This window comes from Tarenaya hassleriana, unplaced genomic scaffold (assembly GCF_000463585.1).
Source record: "Tarenaya hassleriana unplaced genomic scaffold, ASM46358v1 Cleome5, whole genome shotgun sequence".
NCBI classification, from domain to species: domain Eukaryota; kingdom Viridiplantae; phylum Streptophyta; class Magnoliopsida; order Brassicales; family Cleomaceae; genus Tarenaya; species Tarenaya hassleriana.
The window spans coordinates 3779897-3791807 of NW_010967707.1; the positions used below are offsets into that span (position 1 = coordinate 3779897).

The following is an 11911-nucleotide window of genomic DNA, read 5'->3' on the forward strand; positions in this document are numbered from 1 at the left end:
TTGAAGCTCCGACATGACAGGTTTGTCTATTTATAAACTAATTACCTTGTCGTGTGTTAATACTTAATCATACAAAAAAAATATATATGTAATTTCAAAATAATGTTAAAATATCAAGTTCCAAAAAGTTATTTAAAAAGCAATACTAAATAATATTTTGAAAATCTATGATTGCAGTGATCTTTTATATGAAGGGTCACGATTTATTGTGTATCTAAAAGATCATCCACGGATTATTTATCGTTAACACTTAACGGTTTTATTTTGTTATCGAGATAAATAAATTCGTCCCACTACGATGAAGTGCAAAATGGAGAATCCAATACACTTCTCCTAGGCCCAATATGAAGCTTGGGCCCACAAAGAAGCTTTGGCCCAATTATCAAGAGAATATTCAACTACACGAGTTTCTGATTTTATTCTCGTAGGATTTGAATAAAGCGTGAAAATAATTTCTTCGAGCTCCCAATCGGTGAATCAGAGAAGCAGAATAAGGGCGTTTTTTTCCTGTTCGTCTCAGTGAGAATTGTTGTTTTCCCGAGAAACAAACAGGTGTCGAGTTTGACTTTCTTGTGTGTGATTCGAAAACTCTGTGTCCATCGATTAAGAGATTTTCCGCTACCTGTTTTGTTTGCTTGACTCCACTCTTTTTTTTTTTAAATTTTCTCAGGCTGAAGATGTTCAAGAACACGTTTCAGTCTGGATTTCTGTCTATTTTGTACAGTCTAGGGTACGATTTTGTTTGACTTTTCGTGTTTTATCTAATTTAAATCTTTGGTGTTTTTAATCCGCCAAGTGTTTTTTTGTCTGGATTTTGCAGGAGTAAGCCTCTGCAGATATGGGATAAAGAAGGTGAGTGATTTTCCGCTGTACAAGCTGAATTGGACCGAAATTTCAAATTTTATGTGATTAAATTGGAGAGTAGATTTCCGGGTGTTTGTTATTTCCATGAGAAATGTTCAGTACGATCTTTGATATGGCAGCAGATTAGGTTACAATAGCCAATATCACTCCTGGACCCAGATTCCACACCATAGTCATGAATCAGCACAACTCTCATTGGTTGTTCTAGATGAAATTTTGATCTTGATTGACGATTTTTGAGGTTACAATAACCAATATCAGTCCTGGACACAGATTCCACCATAACGATGAATCAGTACAACTCAGATTGGCTGTTATTGATGAAGTTTTGTTCTTAATTGATGATTTGAACAAACCCCATGATTTAGGTGAGCTAAGCATTTTCTTTGTTTTCTTTTTGTGTTTTATAGTTGTGGATGGTCATGTGAAGCGTCCTCACGACGACGACATTCAGTCCAATGTGCTGGAAGTGGTGGGATCAAATATTCAGTCGACGTATATCACATGTCCCGTTGATCCCTCTGGAACCCTCGGTATAAAGCTCCCCTTTTTGGTCATGATAGTGAAGAATCTCAAGAAATATTTCTCGTTCGAGATTCAGATTCTTGATGACAAGAATGTCCGGAGGCGTTTTCGAGCTTCTAACTTTCAAGTCAGTAAGCCTTCCTTCCTATGTTGCTGTAACTCTTCATTTGCCTCGTGAATCTCTCTCGTGTGTTTTTAGCTAAGACCTGTGTCCTATGTTGCTGTAACTGCTTTTGAGGTTGCTTTTTCTTCTTGCAATTAACTCGGTAAAGATCTCATTCTTAACAAAATGCTGTTGGATTTTCAATAAATGGTTTACTGTGTGATCTTAGAGGTTTTTTGACAGTGGTTAGTACCGTAAGCAGTGGTGTAGTCTATAAGAAGTCACTGAAGCTCCCGATATTAGAGTAGCCTTTTGGATTTAGTGAACTCTTCACCCAATGCTCTTATTGTTTCTTCATCAGATACACCCTTTAGATTATGAGCATTATCCTCGAAAGTCCAATGCATTGTAGTTCCTGAGTCCTGAAGATGCACTCTTATTGAAACTTCTATGACATGGTTCATTCTTTTTCCATATAATGATTCTTCTAAGGTTGTTTCTGATATTTTCGTACGAACGACAATTGTAGTCTGTGACCCGGGTGAAGCCATATATTTGCACAATGCCGCTGAAGATGGACGAAGGATGGAACCAAATCCAGCTGAACCTGGCTGATCTCACCAGGAGGGCTTACGGAACGAACTATGTTGAGACATTACGTGTTCAGGTCCACGCGAATTGTCGGCTCAGACGGATATATTTCGCTGACCGACTCTACTCAGAAGAAGAGCTTCCTCCAGAATTCAAGCTGTACCTTCCAGTGCAGGTACATATTTTTCTTCTCCATAATCTGAAATCTCACATTTCGATATTCTATTTCCTTCTATAACAATCTGTGCTCTTACAGAATTCATTTTTTCCCCTGCAGAAAGCATGACGTGCAGAAACTTTGAAATACGGTGAATTATCATCCTGTGTTTGGTAGTTAAAGGGCTTTTGTATGAGCTGAAAATGAGTGGTATTGTTTGTGCAATCCATACCATTTGGAGTTTCTGAAACAGAGAGTAACCCCTTGTCCTAATCTTTTATGAAATGAAATGAAATTATCTACGGACAACATTTTCCGTTCTGGAATGTATGCAAAGTCACAATCATACATAAGCTTGGAACAAGATAGGATCCAATGCAGAAACTGAAACTGAAGGAAAGCAAGCTTAAAAGGCTTCTGCAGGTTCAGTTTATGCTGCATCTTCTGTCTTCGACTCTTTTGCAGGAAAACTACCGTACAAGAATTCGGGTCATGTCATGTTGTCTTAGACCCGATGACGATGTTAAAAGGAACGAGATATCATCCTATGGATCGGTCTCTCCTTCGATCATGCCTGGCTCCACGTCAGCACCTGCCTCTATTTGTCCAGGCTCTTGACCATTATCTGTGTCCGAACCGAGCTTTTGCTGTTCCTCTGGTGTAGGAGTGTTAGCTTGGGAAACATCACCGGTCACTGCAACAGCGTCAGTCTCCATATGCTCCGCGAATGTTTCTGTGTCAGCTCTCGCTCCATCATTCTCGGGTTCACTAGCAGAAGCAGCACTCTGCCAAAGAGAAGAACCAGTTCTCAAAATCATGGGTTTTTGAGTCGTTTCAATCTCTCGGATACCCGCGAGTTACGGATTATCCGAACCAAGACCCAAACTTCTCGGATCTCACGAATTATTACCCGATTTTGGATCCCCATTTTGACCAGGTTCCCGTGATACCCAACCCATTGGGAATTCTTTTTTTCAAAAATATATCTCATATATTAGGAATTAACACGGTTCGCGTACACGCAATTTATTTTCAAGTTGTCTAAACTCGAATCCAAAATTTCAAAAGATTTTAGAAGGTTTTATAAAGTATCTCTAAAATAGAGAAGCAAAAAAAATATCATTTGACAGTTTATTCTCAAACCCATTTATTCAAATCCGAACCCAATTTTTGGAATTTCCTCGTGTTATAACCCGATCCCTGTGGATTGGGTCGGATTTCTGTCCAGTCCTAGAACGAGACGATGAGCTAAAACCGTACCTGATTTCCCTCGGGAGGTTGTGATGTGCCTTTGGTTTCATCTTTCTTTGCACGTTTCGACTTCTCGGAGGGTTTAGTTTGGTATTTGGACCTCACCTCAGGAGGCAACAGTTCTACAGGTACAACCCCTTCTATTCCATGATCAGTGAACTGCAAAAATTAAAAAAAACGAAGTCTTGCTTAGATTAAGAATGAAGTAAAAAGCAATCACGTAAACCATCAGGAACATAAAATCTTGAAGAACATCATACTCTAGAGAATCCTTCCAGGTCTTGTCTAGCCGTAAAGCGTAGCCCTTTCCAGCAATAGACCTTTAAAGACAGTAAACACACAACGTGGGAGTGAATATAAGAAAATTGAGCGATGGATTGCGAGTTTTCTGCGAAGCTTACCCGATTGTTTTTGTGATGATATTCTGCTTCGATACCCGCAGATGGGTCCATCTGGGATTTTATAAATACAAGACTTGAGTGAGCTAAGAGACAAACAGTCAACAATAATGTGTTTGTTTGAGAAGAAAGAGGATGGAGCTTACATCCTCTGCTAATGGTTTCCAGTACTCTGCAATGGCAGGAGTTCGGACTCGTTGAGGGTCAGTCAAAGCGTTCTGTAACGCCAATAGAGGTAAAAGATAATATTATGAAGGTCCAAAACGGAAAACCAGAGGGAAACACGAAAACACGAGAGGAAGATGTGTAGCTTTTTCCTCCTGTTGCACGAGCATTAAGGGTAAACCCTAATACAGAGTGCTCACAACAAAACTAAAGGATATAAATAATAAATACCGGATTCTGGTCTGCCCATCTCCACAGTTGAGAGAGTTCTTTATTGCCCAGTCTCCACCTTTGTGTCCTGCAAAGGCAAAGGGAAAGGATGTTAAATATATGAAGAACCCTCACGGAGAATGATCTCTTAATGGAGTGTTGTAAAATCAAAATCTTAGCTCAGTCAACCTCGGGTCTTTCTTCTAAGCACCCTTATGGAGAGGAGGCTTACTTATATTCTATTCAGACTTATCACTTTGTCTCCCACTTCAATAGGGAATAGGCCACAGAGGCATTTGACCAGAAAGAGAACTCTCAAGCTTAGCAATATCCTATACAGAAATTTAACCCTAAAGGCTAACAAGCAAGATACACATTTGTTTTTGATCGGAAAGAGACCAAGAGCAAAGAGTCAGTTATTCGCATACCGTTTCTTCTGCCCTGCTTGAAGTGATTTTTTCTCGATTGGTTGCTTTTCAAATGGCGGGCATCCATCACGTTTCCACCAGACCTATTTTATGTAGCGGTTGAGAAATCGGTAATAAACCTCTGAATTCAAGTGAGTAAACTTCTGCAGCATGTAGGAAAGAGAAGCATGCATACCCAGTTCTTTTCACGTTCCAGTATATGCTCAACTGCACGGAGGAATTCTTTCCCTTTAGGTGGAGTGATCTCAAGCAATTTCTTTACACGATCCTCACATGACTTGAGTTCTTCCTTCTAGATCCAAAAGACAGACATATTTTAGAGATGCTTCATATCAAGATACATATATATGTATGATGCACGCTCACATGCACATGTTCACTCACGCTCATTTGCATATTTATTTGATCACAAATACAAATATTTACATAGGTGAGATGCAAAATAATTCACACGCCTGTAACATAATAAAGAAAGAAAAAACCATGGAAACATTTGCATAACATGCAGAAACACGGACCATGCTTTCAGAAGGCAAATCTTTGTCGTTCTTTCCTGGTGCCTACAAGGAACAGGAGTTGGTCATGTAACAGAAAAAAAAGTAATTCAACTGCGATTCTTGGGAGACATTTACCCTCAGATAATCAAACAAAATGAGGCACTGGAGAAGAATATGTCGACGGAAACTAGAATCCTTTAACTGTAATCAAAGACAATTAGAGCACGTAAAATGCTGTATTCTAAATTTTGTATGTCAAAACACACCATTAATACAAATATATATAGTAATTACCTCTAAACCCATTAATTTACTACTGGTGAGGTACTTAATGTTAAAAGTTGCTGCCTCTTCCTCCAAACTATTAGCCTCCCCCTCTTCTTCACTTAGCAGTTGTGCTTCAAAGGTGTTTAACACAACCTACACACACCAACGTTCAAGAAATGAGGTCATGTGAGCAGATTCATAACAAACTTCTTTAAGGACACTATTTGTCAATGCATATACATTTATACATAAGCAAAAGCCCAGATCATGCATCATAGCTGGCTCATGATGGGCGTACCATCAAGCTAGATGTAAATTTCTGCCATTTGGTTTGTGCGCCAGTCAGAGAAGCGGGATTACAGAAAACTTCCTGAAAAGCAACACAAATTTCTCAGAATAACAAACACTAATTCTAAAAATTATTGGCTTAGTATAACAAGACGATGTTTCATCTAATGATGATTTTTGCATGATGAAACAACTTAACAAAGGATCTATATATTACAATCCTAAACAGTCAGTGTTATTAGTATATAAGACATGAAACGTTAAGACAAGCCGTTTAACTTGTTAGGACAATAATACAAGAAACATAGTGAAGAGTAGAACATTGAAAAAGGTTTTGTGTTTGGGAGAGAGAGACTATCAGAAGTCCTCCTACTTGTTTTTATCTTTTATGGAAATTTGATTTACAGATTCTACTATTGGATTTCTATCACTATAACACAACCGTTGAGATAAAAGCAGCAAAGTCTTGAGAATGATTTTTCTCTTAGTCTCCTTACCTGCAAACTCCAAAAGGTCTTATAGAAATTGAAATCCACAGAAATGCCTGAGAATGGCAACCAGTCACAGTTAAATATAAGAAAACGATTTGGAGACGCAGCAATGCAAATACAGGGACCAGATTTTGATAGAAAAAGTTAGTTGCAAATACCAGTAGGGGGGTCTTTTTCATATTTGGTTTCATTAGATGTGTTGAAAACACCTTTTATATTAACAGCTGCGAGGATAAATCGAGAGAATAAAAAGTTAGATGACAGCTTAACAAAAAAAAATGAAAATCGAAAATAAAATAAATTACTAGAACCAGTAGATACCTGAGCGTTCAGATAATGGAAAAAAGTGAGCTAGAAACATGAGAATCCTTCCACAAAATACCACATCATTGGCCTGTATGTCATTACAGGAAACATAAAGACAAGTTTAATACCAGAAACAGAGCTGATTGCTAGATTGTTTTTAAGATAGCAAGTCCACTACCATTTTACCAGTTTATTAGACCACAAAAGGAGGTTGAGAAGGTGAGAGAGAGAGGGGGATATTGTACCTTTGAAAGTCGACGAAGAAGTTGATTGCATGTTCTCAACATCACAAGTTTTCCACGTGCAAAAAGCTCTTGCTGCATATGATTGCAGCATCCTCATTAGAGATAAGCAACTTGATAGAATGGAATAGAATGATTACAAAGCTGATTTCATTTGAAGCATACCTTGCCCAATATGTCTTGCTTACTTTCTATATAACCAAAAACATCTTTACAATTTTTCATGGTAGACATTTCCGTCAAATCTTCTAGCAGCTGGAATATCATTCCACCTTCTATATGTTCTTTCTCGCAAAGATAAAGCACAACATCTGATAAATCAAAAAAGAAAAAAAAGAAAGAATGATGGTGAGAGGTTAGAAAAGCCAGTTAAGAATCAGAAAATACTGGCTAAGAAATGGCCAAGTCACAGAAGTGGGATACCATTGCAAATATATTAGCAAGCTATGGAATTAAGACCTGGACAGAAAGCTTTGAAGTAAATGACCAACCTAGGAGATGAGGAATCTGTCCCTGTATATTATCTCCGTCATCAATTGACTGACCATATTGCATTATCTGTTCACCGGACTGTGCAGCAGAAGCCTGCACCATGAGAAAGAAGTCCACAAAACAAAAATCAAACGAAAAATCACCAGGCATGAGCATAATCAACATGAATAAATAGCGAAGTAGAAACATACCACTAGCTCTTGAAGCAACGTCCGGAGCATGTTCTCAAGCATTTGGTTTTCATCTTGGACCAACTTTGTTTGTTTCTGACAGATGATATATCAACACAATAAGCTCGAATCACACAATTTGATAAGCCCCATGGAGAAACGAAAATCATTTCCTACAAGAATGTGTTTGATGCTGTACGCTTGCAACCAAGAACTAGAAATAGACAGAAGATTAAATCTAATGCAGAAAAATCAAAGGACACCCAGAAGATGACCAGTAAACTGATATTTCCAACAGAATTTTAAAATTTAACTCATGCAAATACATTTTACATAGATAAATATACATCTGTGACCAGGTAAGCATAAATCAGCGTTGCTGATTTTCACACTACACAAAGGTCTAGAGTTTCCACGAACAGAAACAGCTAGATTAGCATAATTTCACATACTTTTGTCAGAGAAAATTCCAAGTAATGAATACAACATCTGCAGAAGGTGTTATGGTTTCACAATCACCTGAGGCTTTATGAACTCTTGAATGGTCTTTAGTGCAAAACTTTCAATAGCGCCTTGCTGCAGAATAGCATCTCGAAACGCATCCTACGAACAACACAATGCCCTTAAAATCTAGCAGAACTTGTAATACACATACAGAGTATATCTTCTCTAAAAGCATCCCTATAACGTAGACAGTGACTATAAATTTAGGAATTACATAAGATAGGCAGAACCATATTTAGACATAAACCATAGAGCATCTAAACACATCCTGGAAACGACACCAAGACAACAAAAGCCTAGCAAAATATGACAAACACTTGTGACAACATTTACACCCTAACCAAAATTTCCAGTCACATGAGAAGAGAAGCACAGCTATAGGGCTCAGGAAGTGATACAGATACGAAGAAAGCTCAGCGCTTGTGTGCTCAACTGAATAGTATACTCCATTTCTGCGAATTTCACTGCTACTTAACAGGTGAAGTGGAAGTGATCACTACTAAATTCCATAATCAGGGAACAAAGGGAAAGGTCGTAGAAATACCATGTTGAAGAATCTCTTCTCGGCTCTCAAATCATAACAGATTCGAACCCGCGAACTTGCAAAGGAAATCCTTTTGAACCCAAACAAATCCCGAGCAATTTGACTGTACCAGAAAAAAGAAAACCTAATGAAATTGACGTCCCTCAGAGCAAATTTCAGGGAAAGATTCGGATTTTCGTTTCCTTCATGTTTCCTCTTTAATTGAAGAAAGCAACAGACTTCAACGGTGAAGCCACGGACCTTTGCACACCAGTATCCAAAGCTAAGACCAAAAAGAAGCTGAGAGAGGGAGACTTCGAACCCTAACGCCGAGAAACCCTAATTCGCCGCCGAGAGTGTAAATCTCGTCGGACGGGGCAACTGAGGCGGAGGAAAAGGAAGTTACAAAGTTGAGGAGCTTAGGGTGTTGGACATTTTGGGTTTCATGGGTTTATTTTTAACCTTTTTTTTTTTTTGGATTTTGTACATAGCGTGTATTTCGTCTTTATATTAAATAATATTTATTTTTTAAAATATGTTTTCCTCTTCTTCTTTTTTCATATTTAACCTAGATTTAAAATTTTGATTCGTTTATTTTTTTTTTAGAAAATTTATTAGTGTTAGGTTAGGTTCGATTATATTTTGTGTAGTTGGGTCCATTTCATGATCTAATAAAATTATGAGACCCTAATTACTATTTTGGATCAAATTAGGAAAGAAGTAACATTTCGTAACATGAACACAAACTCAGCAAAATGTCCAAGAACTAAACTCCCATCTTTGAACGAAGATTCTTAGGTTGTACAAAGTATCGAATTCAATAGACAAAAACAGCACAAATATCCAAAGGCAAAGCCGAGGTTTCCGAGAAAAATGTCATTGACGGGTCGCGAAATGGGTCACTTATTTGCACTAAACAGGCCAAGTCTTACTGACCGATGACCCGCTTGGCGCCGTCCAAGGTGTTCTTGAGCAGCATTGCAACTGTCATGGGGCCTACGCCTCCCGGGACTGGAGTTATGTAACCCGCGACTTTACAGGCTTCTTTGTAATCCACATCTCCCACCAACCTGTATCCCGATTTCTTGCTCGGGTCATCCACTGCATTCGTCCCGACATCAATGACTGCAGCCCCGGGCTTTATCCAGTCGCCCTTAATCTGCAAGAAAAACAAGAGGAAATGAGAGGTGCGGATTTCAAATGGTTTTTTTGGTCATGGCTTAAGAGAGTAAGATATGTATATCGAAAGACTGATTACCATGGCTGCCTGCCCAGCTGCGGCAATAATGATGTCAGCTTCTCGTATGATCTTCTCACTGTCTTGAGAGCGAGAGTGTACAATTGAAACGGTAGCATCCGCCTTGAGCAATAGCAGTGAAACAGGCAATCCGACTATATTACTCCGACCTACAACAACTGCTCGTTGACTCTTTATCTTTATGCCGCTTCTTACTAAGAGTTCCAGACATCCCTGCAGAGAACAAACCACAAATAACCGAAGTTGGTAAGTAAACACGAGGACAACAAACAGAAAATTTGCAATATGCATGTAAATCTCAATATAGCTTTGTCATGATCTAGTGATACAATTTTCAGTTGCACTTGACGTGGTAAATTTTCATAAACATTGCTTGAAAAAACATGAGATTGTTATTCAAGAAAGAAGGATACCTTTGGGGTGCATGGAAGGAAGAGAGGTTCTCTCCCTTTCATGGCAAGCTTACCAATATTCAATGGGTGGAAACCATCAACATCTTTCTCAATGCTAATTGCACCCAAAACATTCTCTTCATTAATATGCTTTGGCAATGGGAGTTGAACTAATATCCCTGCAGCCAAAAGTCGATAGGTTATATATCTGCAAAAAATAGTGAGGTTGCAAGGCAGTACCAAACCAACTCAATGCTAGTACCCGAAGACACCACACTTCGAAAAAAACAGGAAACCGTTCAAGTTAACCTGACACTTGAATGCTAAAAAGTGGAGAGAACATCATTCGAAGTCGGGCATAGAATAAATTGACGATATTGAAGCCGTATCTTTGTTTTCAGAGAGGTAAGAGGAGAGAGTGTATTCGTCTATATGTTACATGATCTACAGCAAAGACTCTACCGTGCACATCTGGGTTTGAATTCAACTCGTAAACTTTGCTTATGAGATCTGCTTCAGACACATCCTCTGGAAGGTCCACATCAATAGACTTAATGCCAACCTCGGCACATGCTTTCCTCTTCATTCTCACATAGCTTTGTGAATCCTTCCGGCTCCCAACTATGACTACAGCCAGTCCTGGAACCTGCATAAAGGTATTACCTCAAATACTAACCATCCCATCAATTATTTTGGCACATCATTTACATTTCTTTGGATGGGCATGTGCTAAGAGAGGAAAAGGCATCATAAAATTATTTCTTTAGCGTCCTGCCAACAATTCAACACTTCTTTACACATTATCGTCCCATTGTTGGTTGGTATTCCCATCTCAATCAAAAGGGACCTAAATTTCCAATTAAATGGGACTACACATTACGGCTATCCGAAATCACTACTCATCGCAGGCAAGAGAGGGTCTCCAGGAAGCTAGAATCCGAAAATAAATCAGCGCTCAAAGCCAAAAAGGCCGACATAAAAGTCAGGTTCTGTGAAGCAAAACCAAAAGGTTCAACAAAAAGTATCAGCTTTTGTTTTTTCATAGGCTAAACCAAACGACTGACGATTTTCATTGATCGGATTGAAGGGTAGCTACACTTTGAACTTGTTTAGCTTCTTCAGGATATTAATACGACCTAACTCTGCTTAGAAGAGCTTTGAAGCTAAAACTCACATCAGATCGATTAAATAAGCACGGATAGATTTAGGAAGGCAACAACAGATTCTACTTTCAGGAACAAAATCAATGTAGAAACAGAAATGGTTCCGTACAAACAGAAGCCTCTACCTTGCCGTATTTCTCCGACAGCCCGCGAACTTCTTCGGCGATCTCCGACCGAATAGTCTGAGCAATCGCCTTCCCGTCTATTATCTTCGCCTTTTGATCCGCCGATGACGCCATGAGAGCCAACAGAAACTATAGACGACGATGAAAATATTCTCTATAGACGACGATGAGGGGACATAATCCGTGCGAGAACAGTCTACTCTTATTCACGCAACCAAACAAGACACAAAAAGGGTAAAATTGTCATTTAGACGAGATCAAACCAATATGTCGTCATTTGCCTTACGCCGTCAACGGTACACCTATCTGTTTTAACCTCGCCGTAACGGCGAATCTCTCATCAGGTGTTTTATTCACGTAACAGCAGTGTGTGTTTTGGCGGTAAAATGGGGTCATAGTTGTACGTGGCGGTAGATCATTGGCTGATTGTGGGGTATATATAAAATGCTATGCACGTGCGAACCTCGTGCGTGTTGTTTTTCCCGCGCGAGACATAACCCT

The 11911-nt window shown here is 39.0% G+C and overlaps 3 protein-coding genes across 5 annotated transcripts; 1 reads left to right on the top strand and 2 right to left on the bottom strand.

Annotated features, from left to right (window-relative positions):
• Positions 1-436: 436 nt before the first annotated feature.
• Positions 437-2542, top strand: LOC104826749 (cilia- and flagella-associated protein 20). Of its 2 annotated transcripts, none has more exons than XM_010559608.1 (6): positions 437-572; positions 671-730; positions 821-852; positions 1275-1516; positions 2022-2258; positions 2361-2542. In XM_010559608.1, exons 2-6 carry the CDS (start codon positions 678-680, stop codon positions 2367-2369), a joined length of 573 nt encoding a protein of 190 aa, XP_010557910.1. In that variant the 5' UTR covers positions 437-572; positions 671-677; the 3' UTR covers positions 2370-2542. The 2 variants fall into 2 exon arrangements, with proteins under 2 accessions (XP_010557910.1, XP_010557908.1); XM_010559606.1 differs by having other exon boundaries at positions 437-552.
• Positions 2493-8914, bottom strand: LOC104826748 (THO complex subunit 1). 2 transcript variants are annotated; one of them, XM_010559605.2, is made up of 22 exons: positions 8734-8914; positions 8494-8596; positions 7965-8048; positions 7467-7541; positions 7275-7368; positions 6949-7094; positions 6787-6858; positions 6557-6629; positions 6394-6459; positions 6242-6288; positions 5755-5826; positions 5484-5609; positions 5325-5390; positions 5211-5252; positions 4868-4981; positions 4693-4775; positions 4286-4352; positions 4036-4107; positions 3893-3943; positions 3752-3811; positions 3501-3650; positions 2493-3025 (listed from the first exon to the last, which is right to left on the bottom strand). In XM_010559605.2, the coding sequence occupies exons 2-22, from the start codon at positions 8494-8496 to the stop codon at positions 2786-2788; spliced, it is 1803 nt and encodes a 600-aa protein (XP_010557907.1). In that variant the 5' UTR covers positions 8497-8596; positions 8734-8914; the 3' UTR covers positions 2493-2785. The 2 variants fall into 2 exon arrangements, with proteins under 2 accessions (XP_010557907.1, XP_010557906.1); XM_010559604.2 differs by having other exon boundaries at positions 4868-4984; positions 8734-8913.
• Positions 8915-9219: 305 nt separating this feature from the next.
• Positions 9220-11580, bottom strand: LOC104826751 (bifunctional protein FolD 2). The gene is made up of 5 exons (XM_010559609.2): positions 11411-11580; positions 10585-10768; positions 10144-10301; positions 9731-9943; positions 9220-9631 (listed from the first exon to the last, which is right to left on the bottom strand). Exons 1-5 carry the CDS (start codon positions 11522-11524, stop codon positions 9401-9403), a joined length of 900 nt encoding a protein of 299 aa, XP_010557911.1. The 5' UTR covers positions 11525-11580; the 3' UTR covers positions 9220-9400.
• Positions 11581-11911: the final 331 nt, after the last annotated feature.

Coding starts and splice junctions, on each gene's coding strand:
- LOC104826749 (XM_010559608.1), top strand. CDS start 678: ATGTTCAAGAACACGTTTCAGTCTGGATTTCTGTCTATTTTGTACAGT. Junction 731..820: donor TCTATTTTGTACAGTCTAGG/GTACGATTTTGT, acceptor TGGATTTTGCAG/GAGTAAGCCTCTGCAGATAT. Junction 1,517..2,021: donor TTCGAGCTTCTAACTTTCAA/GTCAGTAAGCCT, acceptor CGACAATTGTAG/TCTGTGACCCGGGTGAAGCC.
- LOC104826748 (XM_010559604.2), bottom strand. Junction 5,827..6,241: donor AGACCTTTTGGAGTTTGCAG/GTAAGGAGACTA, acceptor GTTGCTTTTCAG/GAAGTTTTCTGTAATCCCGC. Junction 5,391..5,483: donor GTAAATTAATGGGTTTAGAG/GTAATTACTATA, acceptor CTTTGATTACAG/TTAAAGGATTCTAGTTTCCG.
- LOC104826751 (XM_010559609.2), bottom strand. CDS start 11,524: ATGGCGTCATCGGCGGATCAAAAGGCGAAGATAATAGACGGGAAGGCG. Junction 10,302..10,584: donor TTCAAACCCAGATGTGCACG/GTAGAGTCTTTG, acceptor TTTTGGCTGCAG/GGATATTAGTTCAACTCCCA. Junction 9,632..9,730: donor CAGCTGGGCAGGCAGCCATG/GTAATCAGTCTT, acceptor TTTTTCTTGCAG/ATTAAGGGCGACTGGATAAA.